Here is a 22,228-nt window from a genome sequence, read left to right on the forward strand (position 1 = left end):
CACAGTGAAGGTTTGCCAAGCGTGCCTTCCTCTTAGCATGTTCCTCCCTTTTATCCTGAGTTCAAGCATCTTCAAAGTCCATGACACCTTTGGTAAAGGCTGTTCTCCAATTGCAGCGCTTGCAGCCCACTGTTTCCCAGTTGTCAGTGTTTATACTACATTTTTTAAGATTTGCCTTTAGAGAGTCTTTTAATCTCTTTTGTAGACCACTAGCATTACGCTTTCCATTTTTAAGTTTGGAATAGAGTAGTTGCTTTGGAAGACAACAATCAGTCATCTGCACAATATGACCAGTCCAACGAAGTAGATGTTGAAGAATCCTTGCTTCGACATTGGTGATCTTTGCTTCTTCCAGTACACTAGCATTAGTTTGCCTGTCTTCCCAAGTGATGTGCAAAAAAATTTGGAGACCCCGTTGATGGGATCTTTCATGGAGTTGACATATGTGTGATGGCCTGAATGTAATGTTCTCACATGTTCCCTTTATGTAAAAAGGTTTTGGAAGCTGGAACAGACCAAAGGTAAATAGTTGCAAATTGAACGAGCAAATTGTATCAAAGATATGGGAAGCATATGACAGGGGGAGAGAGGGGAGGCTTGTCAGCCCCAGCTCATTTAAGCACTTAATTAGATTTCATCATGCAGAAAGCCAGACATTTCCCTCTTCTGCAATAATGATTGCCTTTGTATGGCGGACAAGATGCACGGGTCCACAACAAATGTGCCATGAGCAGGGTAGGACTAGAACCAATGGCTTTGTGATGGCCTGGGACTCAGGCTCGGACCAGAGGAGTCTCAGTCTGCAGCGGATCCTTTGCCTCAGGCATCATCTGAACCAAGTCTGGGGCCTGGTCCTGAAGAGTCCCAGTCTGCACAGGTGCCCCTGCAACAAGCGCCAGCTGGGCCGAGTCAGGGGCCTGAGCCTGCCCTGGCTCCAGGTGCAGGGATTACCTCATTGCCTTCAGCTGGGCCATCACTTACAGCTGTTCCACTACCGGCTTGATCAGGGGAGGCTGAGGCGGCCCCTGGGTCTAGTAACCCTCCGACGTCTCCCGAGCTGCAGAGACTAAGGTCTGAGAGGAGTACTCACAGGAGAAGTGCTCGCCTTCGGGCGAAACAGGGAGGTGAGTCGCCGGGGGATCAGGATCGGCTGTTACCCCGACAAAGGTTGTCGGACCCCACACCAGGTTGCAGGAGCAACATTGCTGTATGCCAGAGATCCTGTACCCGTCCTTGCCTGGTTTCCTGCCTCGTGTCCTGCCTTGGCCCTGTCAGACTGACTCCTAGCGGAACCTTTGGATTCTGAACCGGATTCTCGGGTTACCCCGGGCCCAGCACAGGCTTCAAGTTACAAGAAAGGCAATTCCGACTAAACATCGACAGTGGAACAGACTCCCTCAGGAGGTTGTGGACTCTTCTTCCTCAGGGGTTTTTGAGAAGAGGTTGGGCGGCCATTTTGTCAGGAATGCTTGAGTCGAGATTCCTGCATTGCAGGGGGTTGGACCTGATGACCCTCGTGGTCCCCCCCAAAAAACTCTACAGTTCTATGATTCTATGACTGAGAAAGGTGCAAAGATGAGGCAAAGAGAAAACAAAAGGTGTGGAGAGAGAAGCAAAAGCAAGACAGGTGATACGAGGACAAAAAGTACCAGAAGGTTGAGGGGGAGGGGGAGGCACCAGCAGGGGGCAGAGAAAGAAAAGAGTTGGTGGAAGTAACGGAAAGCCAAAGGAGATGAAAAATGCAATCATTTTGGGTGCCATGGGTGCTTTCTTGATAAGAAAACACAAACATCATGGTGACAGCTTCTCGCCTTTCTGCTCAACAAAGAGCAGCCCCCCAGAAAGTAAAAAGAAGACACAACTACTGAAAGGGTCTGAAGGTTTGACCCACAACACTTGAAACAGAGGTTCTCTTGTACAGTGGTACCTCAGGTTACAGACGCTTCAGGTTACAGACTCCGCTAACCCAGAAATAGTACCTCAGGCTAAGAACTTTTTTTCAGGATGAGAACAGAAATTGGGCGGGGGTGGCAGGAGGCCCCATTAACTAAAGTGGTACCTTAGGTTAAGAACAGTTTCAGGTTAAGAACAGACCTCCAAAATGAATTAAGTTCTTAACCTGAGGTACTACTGTACTAGAAGAATAGCAGGCCAACACCTCAGTGTGCGAAATGTGCTTAGCAAATGAAAGTTTGGAAACATAAGAACCATGAAAGTGTTTAGAAAGAAAGCACGTCGGATTGAAAAACAAACCACTTGATTATTATCTTTCAAAAAATGGACACCCAGTCTTTGAAGAGCCCTTTGAAGAAAACCAAAACTTTGAAGAACAATTTGCTCCATCTGTAATAGGAAGGGAGAATGGCCTGGTCCAACTTGTTCACAGAGTTGCTCCAAAGGCTAGTTGGATTCATTGCTTCTTCTACAAGAAAGTTAAAAGCAAAGCACTAGCTTCCAAACCTATGAGTGGCAGGCCTTCTGTTCTAGGACATGTGAAAACCATTAACTTTATCAAATTAAGTACTTGTGATAGAAGTTCTCTGCCAAGGATTGGGTCCTGAACACAAAACTCTGTTGATATTGCACAAAGAGATGAGACGATGATTGTTATGATTGCCAGCATGAGTTCATACGCTTCTTCATTAAGTTTGTTCAGAAAACAAACGGTTCAGTGTACAGCCCAAAAAATCTTTATCAACAATTTTCAAGACAGATGCTTTAAATAAAGAACTGATTACATTTCTGCTGATTGCATCCCATCAAAATTGGAAAGGTTTATATAACTTGCTGTTATCTGTTTGGAGTCAGAAGGTTTTGGCAATGGCTCTCGTGGAAAGAGCTGGCTGATGTATAGATGGTATTTGACTCCTGTAAAATTAGCAAAGATATATCATAATGGTGACAATATATGTTGGAAATGTAAAGAAAAGGAAGGAACCTTTTATCATATGTGGTGGACTTGTCCCAAGGTGAAATCTGGGAAAAGATTTATAATGAATTGAAAAAAATGTTGAAATATACATTTATAAAGAAACCAGAGGCCTTTCTTCTTGGAATAACAGGTTTGGAATTGCCCAAGAAAGATGTTAAATTATTTTTGTATCCCACAACTGCTGCTCGTATTTTGTTAGCTAAAAAGTAGAAAACCCAAGAATTACCAACAATAGAAGAATGGCAGATGAAGATGATGGAATTTTCGGAGCTAGCCGACCTAACTGGAAGAGTCCGCGACCAGAAAGAGGAGTATCAGGAAGAGTGGAATAAATGTAATGATTATTTAGTTAAATTTGTTAAGTTAAACTAACTGAAAATAGCTTGCAGATACTCAGTGGGCTTAGGATTTTATTTATGTTAAGTGATGAATTAATATGTTTAATTCCATAAGGTGAAGATCTAAGGATGTTAATGTTTTAAGTTAAATTTCATAAAAATTGGAATTTGGAAAACCGTTAAAAGGACATGCAATTAAATTCAACCAAGGGGAAGGGAGGAAGTCACTTAACAAAGTTAATAACTGTAATTTTCAATAAGGCTATGATTTATGTTTGTTTGTCTTGTGTGTGTGTTTGTTTGTTTGTTTGTTTATAATATTGTGAAAACTAATAAAATTTTGGGGAGGGGAAACAAAGTTGGAAAGGTTTATACAACTTGCTGTTATCTGTTTGGAATCAGAAGGTTTTGGCAATGGCTCTCGTGGAAAGAGCTGGCTGAAGACTCAGTGGGTGGTATATGGGAAATGACGCTTCAGGGATTCTTAGCACTGTTTATAACTCAACATGGATCTGGTCGGCCACTGTAAGAAGAGGATGCTGGACTGGAGGGGCCATTGGCGTGATCCGGCAGGCTCTTCTTATGTGCAAGGGGGTCCTGTAGTGAGTTTAAGGAGTGAATCCAAGGTGGGTCTCGGGCAGAGGTACCAAGTTGCACCCAACATTGGGGGAGCCTGTTCTCCATGCGTGACATCACACACGTGCCGCCCCCTCCAACCCGGCCAGGCCGACTTGGTCAATCCCACCCACCCACCCACTGCCCACTACTTTAACTTTGTAAGCCGCCACCACCATGAGGCTGAGGCTGCCTTGCTGAGGCCACGGCCTCTCCCTCTGCAAGGCCCACCAAGGCACTTGGGTGCGAGACTATATAACACCGGTCTTGAAAGTCCTACATTGGCTCGCAGTATGTTTCCAAGCACAATTCAAAGTGTTGGTGCTGACCTTTAAAACCCTAAACGGCCTCAGTCCTGTGTACCTGAAGGAGTGTCTCCACCCCCATCGTTCTGCCTGGACACTGAGGTCCAGTGCTGAGGGCCTTCTGGTGGTTCCCTCACTGCAAGAAGCCAAGTTACAGGGAACCAGGCAGAGGGCCTTCTCGGTAGTGGCGCCCGCCCTGTGGAACGCCCTGCCATCAGATGTCAAAGAGAACAACAACTAACAGACTTTTAGAAGACATCTGAAGGCAGCGCTGTTTAGGAAAGTTTTTAATGTTTGATGTATTACAGTATTTTAATATTTTGTTGGAAGCCGCCCAGAGTGGCTGGGGAAGCCCAGCCAGATGGGCGGGGTATAAATAAATTATTATTATTATTATTATTATTATTATTATTATTATTCCTTTGAGAGGTCAGGGTGACTAAAGCTGTTTCACCGTCTAAATGTAGGTCAAAAGAGGCCTCTATAATCTGCTTCATTCAGCACATCTGCAGATGAATATGCGTAATGCATGTGGAATATTTTCAATATTTAATAACTCTACATGAGTGTTTGATGGTATGCTGCTCTTGATTTTTATGGAGAGTTGGACTATGTTTGGCTTCTGTCCCTTATATAAAATAATAATAATAATTTATTTATACCCCGCCCATCTGGCTGGGTTTCCCCAGCCACTTTGGGCGGCTCCCAACAGAATATTAATAATAATAATAATAATAATAATAATAATAATCAAACAAACATTAAAAACTTCCCTATGCTGGGCTGCCTTCAGATGCCTTCTAAAAGTCAGGTAGATGTTTATCTCCTTGATACAAGGAGGGCAGGTGCCACCACCAAAAAGGCCCTCTGCCTGGTTCCCTGTAACTTGACTTCTCACAGTGAGGGAACCACCAGAAGGCCCTCAGAGCTGGACCTCAGTGTCCGGGTTGAATGACAGGGGTGGAGACGCTCCTTGAAAGTTTTGAAATTCAGTGGTACCTCAGGTTAAGTACTTAATTCGTTCCGGAGGTCCGTTCTTAACCTGAAATTGTTCTTAACCTGGAGCACCACTTTAGCTAATGGGGCCTCCTGCTGCCGCCGCGCCACTGGAGCACGATTTCTGTTCTCATCCTGAAGCAAAGTTCTTAACCTGAAGCACTATTTCTGGGTTAGCGGAGTCTGTAACCTGAAGCATATGTAACCTGAGGTACCACTGTATCCTGCTTACTGAGCCTCAAGTGCTTCCATTCAACTATACTCATCTTTCAAAATGTTCTTATGCATAAGGAGCATTTGCACACGCAGCCCTTTTTATACCACTTTAGGGACGTTCTGTTTAAGCAGATGTTCCAGCACATTCCAACAGTTGTTATGTGGCTGATTCCTCACCCAAGGCCTCTACGTGTGTTACTTGTGTGTAGGGATGGGTGACTCTGTCCATTCCAGTTTCTCTCAGTTTCTCATCTTTCTAGTCTTAAGCTTCCACATAAGTTTGCTGTTATTGTTCAAGTCACCATCAGTTTTCTCCTAATAGGAACAAATTTCTCCTAATACGAACAAAATTGTACACAATTTTGCCTGGCGTGCAAATTTGTCAACAAAGCCGTTTCGCTCAATACCGTATATTATTTTCAATAAGAGATTCGATTTTATGCCCGGTTCACCCTAGCACATGAATCTTTGCAGAATATCCCTTCTGGCTGGAGATCCGCACTGCAAAATTCAGAGACGTGAAAATTTCAAAGAATGGCTGTGTTTCGCTTCCTGTGTGGTTTCAGAAAGGGCTGGTTCAGCATGGTGACCTTTAGAAGAAGAAGAAGAGGAGTTTGGATTTGATATCCCGCCTTTCACTCCTTTTAAGGAGTCTCAAAGCGGCTAACATTCTCCTTTCCCTTCCTCCCCCACAACAAACACTCTGTGAGGTGAGTGGGGCTGAGAGACTTCAAAGAAGTGTGACTAGCCCAAGGTCACCCAGCAGCTGCATGTGGAAGAGCGGAGACGCGAACCCGGGTCCCCAGATTACGAGACTACCGCTCTTAACCACTACACCACACTGGCTCTTTAAAACGTGAACTGAATTGCATTTCTCCCCTGCCTCTACTTCCGTGTAAAGGGCAGTCACGGACACACAGGATCCTGAAGTGCTCTGGGAATCTCTATGCAGAGAGAGAGGTCTCTCTGCTCCAGGGTGTTAGCTTGTCACAGCAACAGCAGAGGCAGAATCAGCCGTGTAGTGTCAACGTTTGTGCAGCCACTTAGTTTGTGTGATTTCCAGGAACCGCCTGAGAAAAGGGGGAGGGCATTGAACCCTCCCACATTTTCAGACCAATCCTGGAACTCTGACACCAAGACCCTGGCATCCCAAATGCAATATAAGTCCCTCATTATGTGTTGAGGAAAGACAGAAAGACAGAAAGACAGACGAAAGAAAGAAAGAAAGAAAGAAAGAAAGAAAGAAAGAAAGAAAGAAAGAAAGAAAGAAAGAAAGCCATGGCTTCAGGCTCTCTCCGTGAGTTCTCCGATCAGATTTGTTCCATCTGCAAGCAATGCTTTGACGATCCTGTGACTATTGACTGCGGGCACAATTTCTGCCAAGCCTGTCTCCCCTCGCTGCCTCACTGGGGAGAGCCCAACAGAGACCCTTCCTGCCTGCTGTGTGGCGAAACCGTCCATCAAAGGAACTTCAAGCCCAACCAGCAACTGGCCAACCTTGTGCAGCTTGTCAGGAAACTTCAGGAGGGGGCAAAAAGAGATGCAGAAAGGAAGGAAGTGAGCAAGAGTCACCAAGAGCCCCTGATGCTCTCCTGCAAGGAGGATCGAGCCCCCATCTGCACCATGTCCAAATGCAACAAGGAGGACAAAATCCAAGATGTGGTTCCTGCAGAAGTGGCCGCTCAAGGGTCCAAGGTAGGAGATCTCCACGAAGGAAGAGGACAGGGAAATAATTGGGCCTTCTTCCTGGAGGTTCAAGCTGAAGATATCACACACACACACACACACACACACACACACACGGACAGCTCAGTTGGTAGAGCATAAGACTCTGAATCTCAAGGTTGTGGGTTCAATCCCCACGTTGGGCAAAAGATCTCTGCATCGCAGGAGGTTGGACTAGATGACTCCACAATTCTATGATTCCATGTATTCCATGTACACTTTCATAGGACCATTTGAGCTGCAGGGGAAAACTGAGACTTCTTTTTGTTACTTTGGAGGTCTGGGGGTTAAATTCGAACACCTTTTGTAGGGAGGGAATGTGGCAGTCAAGCGTGGTGGAGGTTTTCCTCTTTTGTCTAACTTCAGAACACCTTGCCATCACTTCTAGGAAAGGTTCAGCCACTGCCATTGGCCATATTTGGGGGAATAGCAGAATAATCTTGGGTACGAGACTAAATGATGGCTAAGCAACCCTTGAGCTGATTTTGAGGGCATGCAGGGGGGTGGAGGGGACGGGAGAGGGAGAGTACGTCTCACTGCATGTGCAGAAATCTGTTGCCCAAGCAGAGATGCTTTCAGCCCATTGTCAGGAACATCCCGAGGGAAAGTTGTTAAAGTCTCCTTGGTGTCCAAAGTGTAGGAACTGATAAAAAGAAGTTCTGCAGGCGTGTAACTCCAGGCATGTGGGATGTTGACGTGGGTTTTAATCTGGGTTTTGGCTTATCTTTGATTCTAATTAATTTCTAAATGTTGTAAATAGCTGCTTTTATCTCTCTCCTTTTGCCACTATCATATATTTTTTTTATTTTTGTAAATGACTTTGAGGTTTTATTACAACCAAGCGGGATAGAAACCTTTTGCAATAAATATGGATAAATAACTTAATAAATGCCTAAACCAATCTATCAGCCACCATCCAACACACCCTCCAAATAAAAACAGACCAAAATCACAACATCGCTAAATGCATCGGCAAATCGGGGTCCATATTTGATCTGTTAAATCTGAAGCTGTGTTTCTGACCCCATTTACTATAATGGGGAATTTTAAAATCGCTATAATCTCTCTTCCTTTTCACATAAGTGAGTGAAATATCTGAAGGGCTGTTACGTACTAAGCTTTGATCCTAGAACAATAGGCAGGCAGGATCCTAGAATGCTACAACTGATTGGCCTGCAGGAAAAGACCAACCAGGCTCCAGGAGGGAAGCAGAATCAGCCAATCAGACAGGACTCGTTGTGTAAATAACGTACCGTATTTTTCGCTCTATAGGACGCACCCGACCATAGGACGCACCTTGTTTTACAGGGGGAGAACAAGGGGAAAAAAATCTCCCCCTCTCTGCTCAACGCCCCTTCAGCGAAGCGGCAGGAGAAACGGAGCCCCTTCCATTTCTCCTCCCGCTTCGCTGAAGGGGCACCGCGCAGCTCTCCCTCTCTGCTGAAGCCAGGAGAGTCTTGCTCTCCTGGCTTCAGCAAAAGGAACCCGAAGCCTTTGGAGCGCAGCGCAAGGTCCTGCTGCGCTCCAAAGACTTCAAGCGACTATCCCTGAAGCCTGGAGAGCGAGAGGGGTCGGTGTGCACTGACCCCTCTCGGTCTCTAGGCTTCAGCAAAAGCAACGCGAAGCCTCTGGAGCGCGGAGGGAGCGCTCCCTCTGCGCTTTGGAGGCTTCGCGTTGCTATCGCTGTAGCCAGGGAGCCTGCATTTGCTGCATAGGACGCACACACATTTCCCCTTAATTTTTGGAGGGGGAAAAGTGCGTCCTATAGAGCGAAAAATACGGTATATAAAAGCCTGAGCTTTGGGGGGCAATTCAATCACTGTTTTACAAGCTGCAATAAAGAGCATGAAATCACTACCTGACTCTGAATATATTTCAAGGGCTATGTCACATGGAAGATTGAGCAACTTTGTTTTCTCCTGCTCTAGAGGGTAGGATGCAAACCAATGGCTTTAAGTTACAAGAAAGGAGATTCCGACTGAACATTCGGAAAAACTTTCTGACAGCTAGAGCTGTTCAGCAGTGGAGCAGATTCCTACGAGAGATGGTGGACTCTCCTTCCTTGGAGGTTTATAAGCAGAGATTGGATGGCCATCTGTCAGGGATGCTTCAGCTGAGATTCCTGCATTGCAGGGGGTTGGACTAGATGACCCTCAGGGTCCCTTCCAATTCTATGATTGTATGAAATTTGCAGGCAAAGTTGCCCCTCCAGTGGGAGAACAATTCTTTGCCCAAACAGAAATCCTTGTGCTGATGAAACGATTGCCTTAGTGCTATGTTGGATTCCATGCAATGTATTAGAGGACATGCAAGCCGACTCCATAGAAGTGATCTTTCTGGGCTGTTGGGAGAGGTGCTTTGTAAATTGTGGTGAACTATGTATGTTTTTTGCCCGACTGCTATTTACGTTTATCTGAATATAGTTATTGTCCTACAGCAATTTACGCCAGCGTGGTGTAGTGGTTAAGAGCGGTAGTCTCGTAATCTGGGGAACCGGGTTCGCTTCCCCGCTCCTCCACATGCAGCTGCTGGGTGACCTTGGGCCAGTCACACTTCTCTGAAGTCTCTCAGCCCCACTCACCTCACAGAGTGTTTGTTGTGGGGGAGGAAGGGAAAGGAGAATGTTAGCCGCTTTGAGACTCCTTCGGGTAGTGATAACGTGGGATATCAAATCCAAACTCTTCTAAAACATACCCATTCTGCAGGTGACCCAAGCTGCACCTCCTAACATCAATGCCACGAAGACCCCAGTTCTGGGCTCACCAACCACAAATGAGGAACAGGAAACCACTTGCTCCATCTGCAGGGAGTATCTTACAGACCCTGTGACCCTGGACTGCGGCCACAACTTCTGCCGGGGGTGCATCACCTGCTATTGTAACATATGGGAAAATCAGGATGGGGGAGCGTTGAAGTGTCCTCTTTGCAAATCCCGGATCCAGAAGTGGAATTTTCAATCAAATGTGCAGCTGGCAGAAACAGTAGAAGGCCTCAAACTCCTTCCACTGAAATTATATAAGGTAAAGTAAGGGGGGGGGTCATGCTGGGATCCTCTGTTCCTATTATAGTCAGTGCTGAATTATGAAGGGAGGGGAGGAAATTACCGTATTTTTCACTCTATAAGATGCACCAGACCATAAGACGCACCTAGTTTTTGGAGGAGGAAAACAAGAAAAAAAATATTCTGAATCCCAGAAGCCAGAACAGCAAGAGGGATCTGGCTTCTGGGATAGCCTCTTGCTGTCCTGGCTTATGGGATAACCGCGTGCAGCCTCTCCCGGGCAGCAGGAGGAAGGCTCCCCAAGAGCCGCGTTCCCTTTAAAGAGCGTGCGGAGCGTGTGTGTGTGTGTGTGTGCGGCTCTTGGGGGCTTTTCCCTGAGGAGGGAAGAGGGCCGCCCTTCTCCCTCCTCGGGGAAAAGCCCCCAAGAGCCGCACACACGCTCCACGCGGCTCTTTAAAGGGAGCGCTGAGCAGAGCCTCCCGCCTGCATTTGCTCCGTAAGACGCACACACATTTCCCCTTACTTTTTAGGAGGGAAAAGGTGCGTCTTATAGAGCGAAAAATACGGTACATATAGAAGACTCCCGATTCAATCCAGGGCTGGGTCTACATTGATCTTCTAAACATGATTGAATATAATGTTCTCTAACGCTTAATGGTAGTTTTCCATTGCTGGCGGCTCACTGCTCTGCAGAGCCCTCTGTTAATGCATTTTAAACGTTATAAATGACGAGTGTAGATCCGCCCCGGGTAATCTCAGTCTATAAAATTCTGCCTGAGAGTTTGGAGAGTAATAATAATAATAATAATAATAATAATTTATTAATTATACCCCTCCCATCTGGCTGGGTTTCCCCAGCCACCTTGGGCAGCTCCCAACAGAATATTAAAAACACAATAAAACATCAAGTATTAAAAACTTCCCTAAACAGGGCTGCTAAATGTCTTCTAAAAGTCTGATAGTTATTTCCTTGACATCTGGTGGGAGAGTGTTCCACAGGGCAGGCGCCACTACCAAGAAGGCCCTCTGCCTGGTTTCCTGTAACCTCACTTCTCGCAGGGAGGTTGTTGGCTGTATGGCGCAGATTAACGCTCAGGCTCAACAGTGCATCTGCTTCAGATTTGCTCCAGATGAGCCTTAGTAATAATAATAATAATAATTTTATTATTTATATGCAGTCATCAACATCAACCATTAAAAACTTCCCTGAACAGGGCTGCCTTCAGATGTCTTCCAAAAGTCAAATAATTCTTTGACATCTGATGGGAGGGCTTTCCACAGGGCAAACTAAGATCCCAGGTTCAGTTCCTTCCAATCGGGCTGAGAAAGTGAAATAATTCTATCTAATATCCTACAAACCTGAAGGCAGCTTTTTGCTAGAGGAACAAATAGTTTGATTCAGAATCAGACTGGATCATATAATATGTATCTAACAAACCCAGAAAAGGGGTGGGGGTAGGGGGATATGGCAAGCATCCCCAACCTTTGGCCCTCCAGATGTTTTGTACTACAATTCCCATCATCCCTTACCACTGGTCCTGTTAGCTAGGGATCATGGGAGTTGTAGGCCAAAACATCTGGAGGGCTGCAGGATCGGGGATGCCTGGGATATGGTCTTTATTTTCCAAGGAAGGAGGAGGAAGAAACCTCTGCAAATTACTAGATCTTCATGCTTAGATGAGACATAAGCCCTTTTCGGTCTGCTGCGTAGTACAAAGACATGGGGAAGATGAAGCGTCACCATAGCAATGGCCACTGCCCTCTTAGCTACCCATGATCATGTCAATGTTTCAGACAAACCTACTTAAGGAATCCTACAGGGTGGCCCAAAATCATTTTTTCTGAAAGAATGGAATGACTTGATAGGGTGAACATTTTCTAAGGAGATCTGTTTTTGGCATCACATGGGCTGCCCTCCTGCCAGAACCAAATTATCGTTACGAGTTTGTCAGTGCCAGACCTCTCTAATCCCAGGATCCAGCAAGTGTTAAAATAGGGATCAGCAACTTTTTCAGCCGTGGGCCAGTCCACCATCCCTCAGACCATGTGGTGGGCCAGACTATATTTGGGGGGAGGGATGAACAAATTCCTATGCCCCACAAATAACCCAGAGATGCTTTTTAAATAAAAGGACACATTCTGCTCATGAAAAACACGCTGATTCTTGGACCATCCGTGGGCCAGATGGAGATGGAGATTGGGCCACATCCGGCCCCCGGGCCTTAGGTTGCCTACCTGTGTTAAAATCTAACCAAGGTTTCAAATTTTTGTAATAGCCATGTGAATCTCCGGGGGGAGGTGTAAGGAGAACAAAGGAAGGGGAGATGGCAAATGGCCCTCCCTCAACTCACAGATAGTTGTATATATGTGTAAACAAACCACATATCATAAAGGCACCACAGTCTCTGCTGTGCCTCATTCCCAAAAGGAAACACAAACCCTGATGAGAAAGCGCCCGGAACCCCGGGAATCTCTCGCCGCTCGGAGACTTGGGTGGCACACAATGTTATTTTCAATCTGTGCAGGAAAGAACCCAGAGCCAGCTGAAGTCTTTGGAGAAAGAAAAGCAAAACCTTGTCAATCGGAAACAGTCTGAAGAAGAGGAAAAGGAGAAATGTCTGGTAGGTTTTTTTCATTCAAGATCTTTGCAAGCCAAGGTTGTGCGTAGACAACAGACTCGCAGCCAAGGCAGGGATCGTGGAGCAAACCTGAACCCCAGAAAGCCTGTCGCTTTAAAACTGCCTCGCACTTGGCCAGACTAACCAGAGGCTATTCCACAAAGCCCTCTAAATCATGTACATAAAAGGTGAAGGTAAAGGTAAAGGACCCCTAAGGGTGGCGCTGTGGGTTAAACCACAAAGCCTAGGACTTGTTGATCAGAAGGTCGGCGGTTCGAATCCCCGCAACGGGGTGAGCTCCCGTTGCTCGGTCCCTGCTCCTGCCAACCTAGCAGTTTGAAAGCACGTCAAAGTGCAAGTAGATAAATAGGTACCGCTCCAGCGGGAAGGTAAACGGCGTTTCTGTGCACTGCTCTGGTTCGCCAGAAGCGGTTTAGTCATGCTGGCCACATGACCCAGAAGCTGTACGTCGGCTCCCTCGGCCAGTAAAGCGAGATGAGTGCTGCAACCCCAGAGAAGGCCACAACTGGACCTAATGGTCAGGGGTCCCTTTACCTTCAGTTAAGTCCAGTCGCGAACGACTCTGGGGTTGTGGCGCTCATCTCGCTTTACAGGCTGAAGGAGCCGGTGTTTGTCCACTTCCGCAGTCAGTTTTTCCATGTCATGTGGCCAGCATGACTAAGCCGCTTCTGGAGAAAACAGAGCAGCGCACGGAAACTCCATTTACCTCCCCGCCGGAGTGGTACCTATTTATCTACTTGCACTTGCTTTCGAATTGCTAGCATAGCATCCTTTAAACCCACAGGCTGGTATGGCAGGAAAGGCTAGAACTTTCCTACTTCCTACTTCCCTAAAATTTCGGAACTAATCGCTTCTTTCCTTAGCCATTCCTTGCCCTGTGTGCAGCCTGAAAGTAGCTGCATGTGTGTGCAGTCATGGGTCAGCTGGATGTGTGTAAATGGGGCATTGCCAGTACTGGAGGTGTGTTGTGTTACCTGTGCATGTTGCACATCTGATATGTGGAGTGGATTTATGTGTATGTGTGGAGGACAGAGGGGGGGTTTCCATGTTTGTTCCAGGTGCATTTGTGTCACCTGTGTGGACGTTCTTTCCTCAGAAACAGTTAAACAAAGAAAAGCAGAAAATCAAAGACGCCTTTGAGAAGATGCAAAATTCTCTGGAGGAAAAAGAGAGTTCCTCACTGGCCCGCCTGCGAAACCTAGAAAAGGAGATTAAGAAGAAGGTGGCGGAAAATGGCAACAGACTCTCGGAGGACATTTCTTACCTCACGAAATTGATCGCTGAGCTGGAGGAGAAGTGTGAGCAGCCCCCACAGCTGTTTCTTCAGGTGAGATGGAGCCAATGTCACCTGAACGTGACATTTGGTTTTCCACAGGGAAAACGGGGCAAATCAGTCCTCCTGGTAACACAAATATGAGACAGACTTCTCTGTATCTTTCTCTTTCAGGACATCGAAAGTACCTTGCTCAGGTATGCAGCTCCTTCTCCTGCCATTACTGACTCTTAAAAATAAATAAATCCCTGCTTATTCCCCAGAAAGTCTTGATGCAGCTAACAGTAGCAAAAGCAGAATAAACAAACATTATAATGTCCATAGGCTGCAGGGCAAGGTGAGCAATAACTGGCTTATCTTCTTCTTTTCTGTTACACAGTTTTTAGTCTAGCTTCTACACCCTTTGGATCTGACATTATTTGGCACAGATAATTTGTCCACAGCTACATTTGTCTTGACAGGGATGATGATGATGATGATTTATACCCCGCCCATCTGGCTGGGTTTCCCCAGCCACCTTCGGCGGCTCCCAAAAGAATATTAAAAGCACAATAAAACATCAAACATTAAAAACTTCCCAAAACAGGGCTGCCTTCAGATGTCTTCTAAAAGTCAGATAGTTGTTTATTTCCTTGACATCTGATGAGAGGGCGTTCCACAGGGTGGGTGCCACTACTGAGAAGGCCCTCTACCTGGTTCCCTGTAACCTCACTTCTCTCAGTGAGGGAACCGCCAGAAGCCCTCAGAGCTGGACCTCAGTGTCCGGGCTGAACGATGGGGGTGGAGACGCTCCTTCATGTATACTGGGCCGAGGCCGTTTAGGGCTTCAAAGGTCAGCACCAACACTTTGAATTGTGCTTGGAAACGTACTGGGAGCCAATGTAGGTCTTTCAGGACCAGTGTTATATGGTCTCAGCGGCCAGTCTAGCTGCCACATTCTGAATTAGTTGTAGTTTCCGGGTCACCTTCAAAGGGATGAAGCACATTCTTCTGTGAGCCCAAGAAGCCCCTCTATATAGAACTGTTAAGTTGTGGGTGAACATATCAGACGACACAGCGATTCTTCAAATAGCTCTTGTTTATTCACAGGCCAGGACAGAACTGAACTGAAGGGCTCAGTCAGCCTGCTTATATAGAGCTCCAGTACAACATAATTGTAACAACTTTCTAAAACTATCCAATCCCTGAATGTCACTTTCGATCCCTTATTTGCATTACTATCTACAGTATCTCCCTGCTGGCCCAGGGTGAGAACTTCAATACATAACAAGAACCACGCTGTAGACCCCTCCAATCCCCCCTCTCTACTTCCCCCAAAAGCACTGGCTGCTTAAAACCCTTTTCAGCTGACAGGTGCCACGCATTGAATCTATAAAGCATTAGAGGAATTACCATTCTTTAAGCTTTCTTTTCGCAAAACCATCTTTCCTTCCCGGGTACAGGGAGAAACGAGCGGAGCATTCAGCAGACCTTTCCACCTGGTTGGAGGAGAGACTCAAGATCTGTTGTCAGAAAAATTCAACGCTAGTAAACGCTATGGTGAAATGTGCAGGTATTTGGGGCAGCTCGGGAGTCGGGGGGGGGGGGAGAGAGAGAGGTTGAGCTCTCAAAGATATAACTGTGCAGGAAAGCGATCTAGGGCCCGGGGTGGAATATGCAACGAAAACATCCACCCGGCTGTGAAAAAGGCAAAATTCCTTGCCAGCGAAAGGCATAGAGACAAAAACATTGCGATGCCTTTCTGCAAATCGATGGTGCAAACCTGAGAGATTCTGGAGAGGCCTAGCAACTGCATCTTGGAAGATTGCAGTAGAGCTGGAAACATTGCAGTAAATATGATTTTTTTTTCAAAAAAATGAAATCTACATTATTTATTACATATTGATAAGCTCTTTGAGCGAATTTGTCATTTTTAAACCTAACACTTCCTTCCTTCTCCCACCTCCTCAAACAGATTCTCTGGAGGAAGCATTGAAGAAAGGTAATTTTGGGGGGACAGAATACCAAGGGATATTTTGATGGGATAAGTTGCCAGTGGGTCCATCTGCTGACCACAGAAAGTCACCCACTTTAAAACTGTAGCACACCTAATGTAATTCTAATTTATGTGATGGTCTTAATCGAGGTCAAGTTGACATATTGCTATTTTGTACATTGCTGCTGCTTCTTGCTTGCTTGTGAGTCACACAAAGCAATAATCAACCTAAAAAAGCAAAAGAACCCATGAAATACAGTACCTCATTTTTATATTACAGAAGGTTTGAATAAATTTCTCACTCACACTACAGCGCCTCTGGAGCAAAAACTGGAGAAAGGTAATATTATGGAACTAAATGAGAACTAAATCTTGGTGGGAGATGGTGCATGGAAAAGAGTCAAGGGGCAGAACTGGTTTTATTCTGGGAATAAATTCAGTAAATTGAGTAAATAATAATTGTTTCTTAACTGTGCCTGACATGCCATCCAAAAGTTAATTCATTCAGCATAGCCCTATATTTAAATGCCGATCTTAATCAGGGAAGTACTGTAACAGGGCTTTTTTTAAAAGAAGCAACCGCTGAAACATGTATGATGATTGTTTTATTCCATTGCTTCTTAAACGAGAACTTAACAAAAGTAAGTTCTGGAAGAATTAGATGGAAACACAAGCCCTCCAATGAAAATAAGGACACCCAATGACACAGAAAACATTAACCATAGTCGCTGAGAGCATGTCATTCAAATAAAAACTACCAAGTCTAACAAATGAGTAATTATTATTGTTGTTGTTGTTGTTGTTAATTGTTGTTGTTGTTGTTAATTGAATTTATATACCGCCCTATACCTGGAGGTCTCAGGGCGGTTCACAAAAAAGATCACAATATATAAAATCAAAATAAAAAGAATAACCCAATAATGCCCCACCCCAAAAAAGAGCTACGTTTTAAAAGGGCATAGGATGTTGATGAAGTCAACCAAAGGCCTAGTTAAAAAGGAACATTTTTGCCTGGCACCTAAAGGTGTATAATGAAGGCACCAGCCGAACTTCCCCAGGGAGAGCATTTCACAGATGGGGAGCCACTGCAGAGAAGGCCCCATTCTTGTGTGACCCCCCTCCAAACCTCTTGAAGAGGAGGCACATGAAGGAGGGCCTCAGAAGATGATCTCAGGGTCTGGGTAGGTTCTTATGGAAAGAGGCGGTCCTTGAGGTATTGCGGTCCTGAGCCATTTAAGGCTTTATAGGTCGAAACCAGCACTTTGAAATGGGCCTGGAAACTAATTGGTAGCCAGTGAAATCGGACCAGGATTGGTGTAATATGCTCAGACCGTTTTGCTCGAGCAACCTGGCTGCTGAATTCTGCACTAGCTGTAGTTTCCAAACAGTCTTCAGAGTCATCTCTACGTATAGCTTTCAACCACCCCTTATTTGGCGGGAAACTCCCTTATCCCAGTGCCGTGTCCCGCTGCTGTCCCTTATTGATGATGTCCCTTAAATTTCCCGGGTTTCATGCTCGCCCAGCTCGGGAGGGAAGCAGCGGCTCGGGGTCCTCCGCTGCGAGAGAGAGCGCGCGAAGAGTTCCATCAGCCCTTCCCTACCCAAGAGAGAGGGGGTGAGGGGGAGAGACTCTCACCCACACCGCCCACAAGCCTGGAGGCGGCAGCGGTGGCGGCAGCTGAGGAGGCGGCCTGAGGGAGGAGGAAGAGGAGGGGATGGGGAGGCACGCAGAAGGGCGGCGCTTCAGCGGCCGCCGCAGCGCCGCAACCGCCTCATGCCGGATTGACAGAATCTGTCAATCCTACTCTTTACAATAGCAAAATCCCTTATTTTGGCTGCTGGTCCCTTATTTTCGAGGCTGCTGGTCCCTTATTTTCAAATCTGTAAGTTGACAGCTATGATGCAAATATGTCTCTGACTGGAAATGGGTAGAAACCATAGCTAAAGGTGGTGTTCCCAGGTGTAGCAGACCCGAAGGGATCGTTCCTTCTCATCTGCTTAGGAGTGTACGCTTACTCGCCGGGAGATTTAAGCCCACGTTTATTTTCCCTTTGTCTGTGTGCCCTTCAGTGAGCGTGACTCTGGATCCACAAACGGCACACCCTCTGCTCGCGCTGTCTGCCGATCTGAAGAGCGTGAAGGTTGGGGAAGCGTCGGATGACCAGGCCGAGGACACGGACGAAATGACCTGCATACCCTACGTGCTGGGCCGTGAGAAGTTCACGTCCGGGAGACATTGGTGGGAGGCTGAGCTGGATTTAAACGAAGAAGACAAGGAATACATGGATCAGGAGTGCTTGTGGATCGTAGGGGCGGCACGAGAGTCCTTCCAGAGAAATAAAGGTTTCAACCTGAGCCCTAAAGCTGGGGTGTGGGTTGTGGGGGTGAGTCCCTTTTCCAAAAAGCTCACTGCTTTCACTTCCCGCAAGCCAAGCCATTCGCACTTGGCACATCAGGTGAGGAAGATCCGAGTATCCCTGGATTACAAAGCACGCCAGGTGGAGTTTTTTGATGCCGATACAGATGCCTCCATTTTCACTTTTTCTGCAGCTTCGTTCGCTGGGGAGGCCATTCGTCCCTTTTTTTGTCTGGGGGGAGAAGGACTTGAATTGAAGTGTGGAAACTGAGCAGAATATTCACCAGCCCTGGTCTTACCCTGAAAACAGATAGCTAGTGGAAGCTTTCCTTCTGGTGCAAATAGCAATTGTGGGGGGGGGGGTGTATTAGGGCTGTGCTAATGGAATCTTTCCTTCAAGTGCAAATAGCAGCTGTGGGGGTATATTAGGGCTGTGCTAATGGAAGCTTTCCTTCTGGTGCAAATAGCAACTGTGGGGGGGGTGTATTAGGGCTGTGCTAATGGAATCTTTTCTTCTGGTGCAAATAGCAACTGTGGGGGGGTGTATTAGGGCTGTGCTAATGGAATCTTTCCTTCAAGTGCAAATAGCAGCTGTGGGGGTATATTAGGGCTGTGCTAATGGAAGCTTTCCTTCTGGTGCAAATAGCAACTGTGGGGGGGAGTGTATCAGGGCTGTAGTAATGGAAGCTTTCCTTCTGGTGCAAATAGCAGCTGTGGGAGTGTGTATTAGGGTTGTGCTGAGACCCCACTGATCTGCCTCGTGGTCCCTGGGTCTGCACATCACCCACGTGCGGACAGGGATGTCCCACCCTCTGACAGCCCTGGATTGCTCTGGGTTTTGCAACCCAATCCAGGGCTATTTGAACCTGACTCGGTTGATGCCCGGATTTCCCCCCCCCCCCAAATCAGCCTGATTCAGTTTGGGACTCAGCCAAATGCACTCTGCAGCCCTAGTAAGTACAGGAGGAGAAATTCGGTTTGATTTGCATGCTAATGCAAAAATACCAAATTTACACTCCCCATAACAATGTGGGAACCAAAGCCTAGCTATCCTTCAAAATCCACACTTCTCAGAATTTTGCTATGCAGAATTAAGTAGTCTTCTAACCAGATAACATGTACATTAGGGAGAATTGTGCTTAAAACCACATATATTAGTCACTATAGCATACAAACATGCATTATGTCTAGGGAAACTACTTGCAAAAATGGGTATATTGGCCAAAATTGCATAAGGAGAAATGCACACTAAAATCTCTATGCTGAGCTTATCCACCTGGATTTTTAAAAATTCCAATCATATTCCTTAATCAAGAAACAAGCTTTTTTTCTGATGAAAATATGAACAATTATTACATATTCTATGCACTGTTCTACATATGCGTATGCACTCTAGAATTCCTAAAGTAACCAGTATAATCCAGCATGCTTGAGTAATTAGTGTGTGAAGAGGTTAAAACCATAGAGTAAGCTGTCCTGCTAGGCTTCATCTATTTTACTTCCCCCTCACCTTGGGAGGAAGTGGGTAACCAAGCCTTTTGTATTTCTGTATGGAAGGATCTCTGAACTGGTCACTCCAGCCAGCAGCATAGCTTTAACCTGCCTCCTTTGTTTCAGACCAGAATGGAGTTCTGAAACTAGCATTTTCCTATACCAATAGTTTAGATACTTTTGCATTCATGTAGTTGAGCAACAATTTTGACTGAGTGTGTATCTTTTCTGTCTGCTGTATGGGAAAGCGCATGAATAGTTTTGTAAGGAAACCATTTTATGTGGTCTATCTCTGTGCTGGGGAATCAATATAGCTTAGAAAGAGCTTTTTTAAAAGGGTTTACAGCCTATATTTCCATGCTTTTCTTTGCTGTATGTTTTGCGATGTTAAATCACTGCTGGGGTTTTCTCACCAAAGGGTGCTTGCCCCAAACTTGGGCCTAGACTTCTAGTATGCCAACAACCAGCACATAAGCAGATACATTAAACAATGCACATTGCTGTGTATTTAACAGTATGTATCAATAAACTTATAAAGTTACTCTGCAGAAATGTACCACAGTGTGTTGTTTGACTCTTTTATACTTATTATACACATACCATACTTTTTGGGGGAAATGTATCATTATACATGAGTGGAGCACCATTACCTTCCCACTGAAAAAAACTCAAATTTATCTCTGCACATCTAGGGACAGGTGAAGAGATGCCATATAAGAAGGGTCAAGTATGATTTTCTGACAAGATTTCCATACCTCTTGTTTAGAAAGTAGGCCATAACACAAGGACGTATGTTTTTGAATTCATCTGTTCATCTTTCCACATCCATTGGCCAAAAAAAATCACACAGAGGAACTTACGGTCTTCAAACAAAAACATCTTGGAGGTCCAAGGCCACAGAGAGGTTAGGCTGGCCTCGACCCGAGCCAGGGCTTTTTTGGCCGTGGCCCCAATCTGGTGGAACGCTCTGTCACAAGAGACTAGGGCTCTGCGGGACTTGACATCTTTCCGCAGGGCCTGCAAGACAGAGCTGTTCCACCAGGCCTTTATAAAATTTCATAATTTTATAATGAAATGATTTTAGAATGTTTTATCATTTTACTGTTGTTAGCCGCTCTGAGCCCGGCTTCGGCTGGGGAGGCCGGGATACAAATAAAATTTATTATTATTATTATTAAAAAATAAATTTAATTTTTCATGACCCAAAACACTTCCTTCTCTAGATTGAAAGAGCAAGGTATTCAAAGTGAGGCTACAAAGGAACCAGTGGCTTCTGTAAGCAGATAACACAGTGCTCATTCCCTATGTAGTTCCTGGGAGGAAAGGAGTTTTTGAGGGAGAAAGAAAGGTGCAGTCTCTAAACAGCCACATGCTCTGTAAACCTGGTCAACATTATGTCTGAACAGGAAATTCCAACACAAATAGTGTATGCATACACTGGGCCTGCTTCAATGTCCCCACATATGCTGTTCCTCACACCCCATTCTGCCCAGCTCATATTGAGCACAAGCCAATGTCTTCGTCTTCCAAAGCAACTTCTCTATTCCGAACTTAAAAATGGAAAGCGCAATGCTGGTGGTCAACAAAAGAGGTTGAAAGACTCCCTCAAGGCAAATCTTTAAAAATGTAGTATAAACACTGACAACTGGGAAACACGGGCCTGTGAGCTCTCCAACTGGAGAACAGCTTTTACCAAAGGTGTCATGGGTTTTGAAGACACTCAAACTCAGGATAAAAGGGAGAAATGAGCCAAGAGGAAGGCACGCTTGGCAAATCCACACCGTGATCAACTCCTGCCTGGAAACCTATGTCCCCACTGTGGAAGGACGTGTGGATCCAGAATTGGCCTCCACAGTCACTTACTCCACACACTCATTGTTAAGACCGTGTTCATGGAAGACAATCTTACTCGCCTACAAGTGATTGCCAAAGAAGAAGAAACCATCGGCATTCCTCACACAATCAGTGTATAAACCTTATTAAATAAATAAGTAAACAAGTTACGTAATTCTGCCACAGCAGACAGTGAGATGAGTAACTTAGCTCAAAAACTTTTCATGTTCTGAATTCACACGCCTTCTTCCATTCCCTACTTGGAAGTAAGTCCCATTGAACTCAATGGCGTTTGTTTCTGAGTAGACCTGTACAAGGGCTCTTCCACATTTGATTTTCTCCTGCACTTTCTAAGCACAGACCCGAGATTTATTGGTCCATGTCTGAGCGGTTGGGGGGGGGGTGTCCCACCACTTTCCCCAGGAAAACCTGCTCCACACCACTGAATCAGAACAAATGGGAATCTGCGGAATACCCTAGTGCTGCTCGTTCCAATTCAGCAGTAAACAGTTTTCCGAAGTGAAGCAGCGGTG

The 22,228-nt window shown here is 45.7% G+C and overlaps 1 protein-coding gene across 3 annotated transcripts; it reads left to right on the forward strand.

The window, feature by feature from the left end:
* Nucleotides 1–6,593: 6,593 nt before the first annotated feature.
* Nucleotides 6,594–20,418, forward strand: LOC308469591 (zinc finger protein RFP-like). 3 transcript variants are annotated; one of them, XR_013982120.1, is made up of 10 exons: nt 6,594–7,097; nt 9,833–10,147; nt 12,654–12,749; nt 13,864–14,094; nt 14,215–14,237; nt 15,483–15,592; nt 15,995–16,021; nt 16,296–16,355; nt 18,086–18,970; nt 19,034–20,418. XR_013982120.1 is itself a non-coding variant. In XM_080992274.1 (9 exons), exons 1-9 carry the CDS (start codon nt 6,681–6,683, stop codon nt 18,640–18,642), a joined length of 1,836 nt encoding a protein of 611 aa, XP_080848400.1. In that variant the 5' UTR covers nt 6,594–6,680; the 3' UTR covers nt 18,643–20,418. The 3 variants fall into 3 exon arrangements, 2 of the variants coding, with proteins under 2 accessions (XP_080848400.1, XP_080848401.1); XM_080992274.1 differs by having other exon boundaries at nt 18,086–20,418; XM_080992275.1 differs by lacking the exon at nt 16,296–16,355 and having other exon boundaries at nt 18,086–20,418.
* Nucleotides 20,419–22,228: the final 1,810 nt, after the last annotated feature.

Source organism: Podarcis pityusensis, assembly GCF_964106645.2.
Source record: "Podarcis pityusensis genome assembly, chromosome: 2".
Lineage (NCBI taxonomy): Eukaryota > Metazoa > Chordata > Lepidosauria > Squamata > Lacertidae > Podarcis > Podarcis pityusensis.

Bases quoted from the DNA above. Each gene is read 5' to 3' on its own strand.
- LOC308469591 (XM_080992274.1), top strand. From the start codon at position 6,681: ATGGCTTCAGGCTCTCTCCGTGAGTTCTCCGATCAGATTTGTTCCATC. The intron at 12,750-13,863 runs GTAGGTTTTTTT...TTCTTTCCTCAG, and splicing joins AGGAAAAGGAGAAATGTCTG to AAACAGTTAAACAAAGAAAA. The intron at 15,593-15,994 runs GTATTTGGGGCA...CTCCTCAAACAG, and splicing joins CGCTATGGTGAAATGTGCAG to ATTCTCTGGAGGAAGCATTG.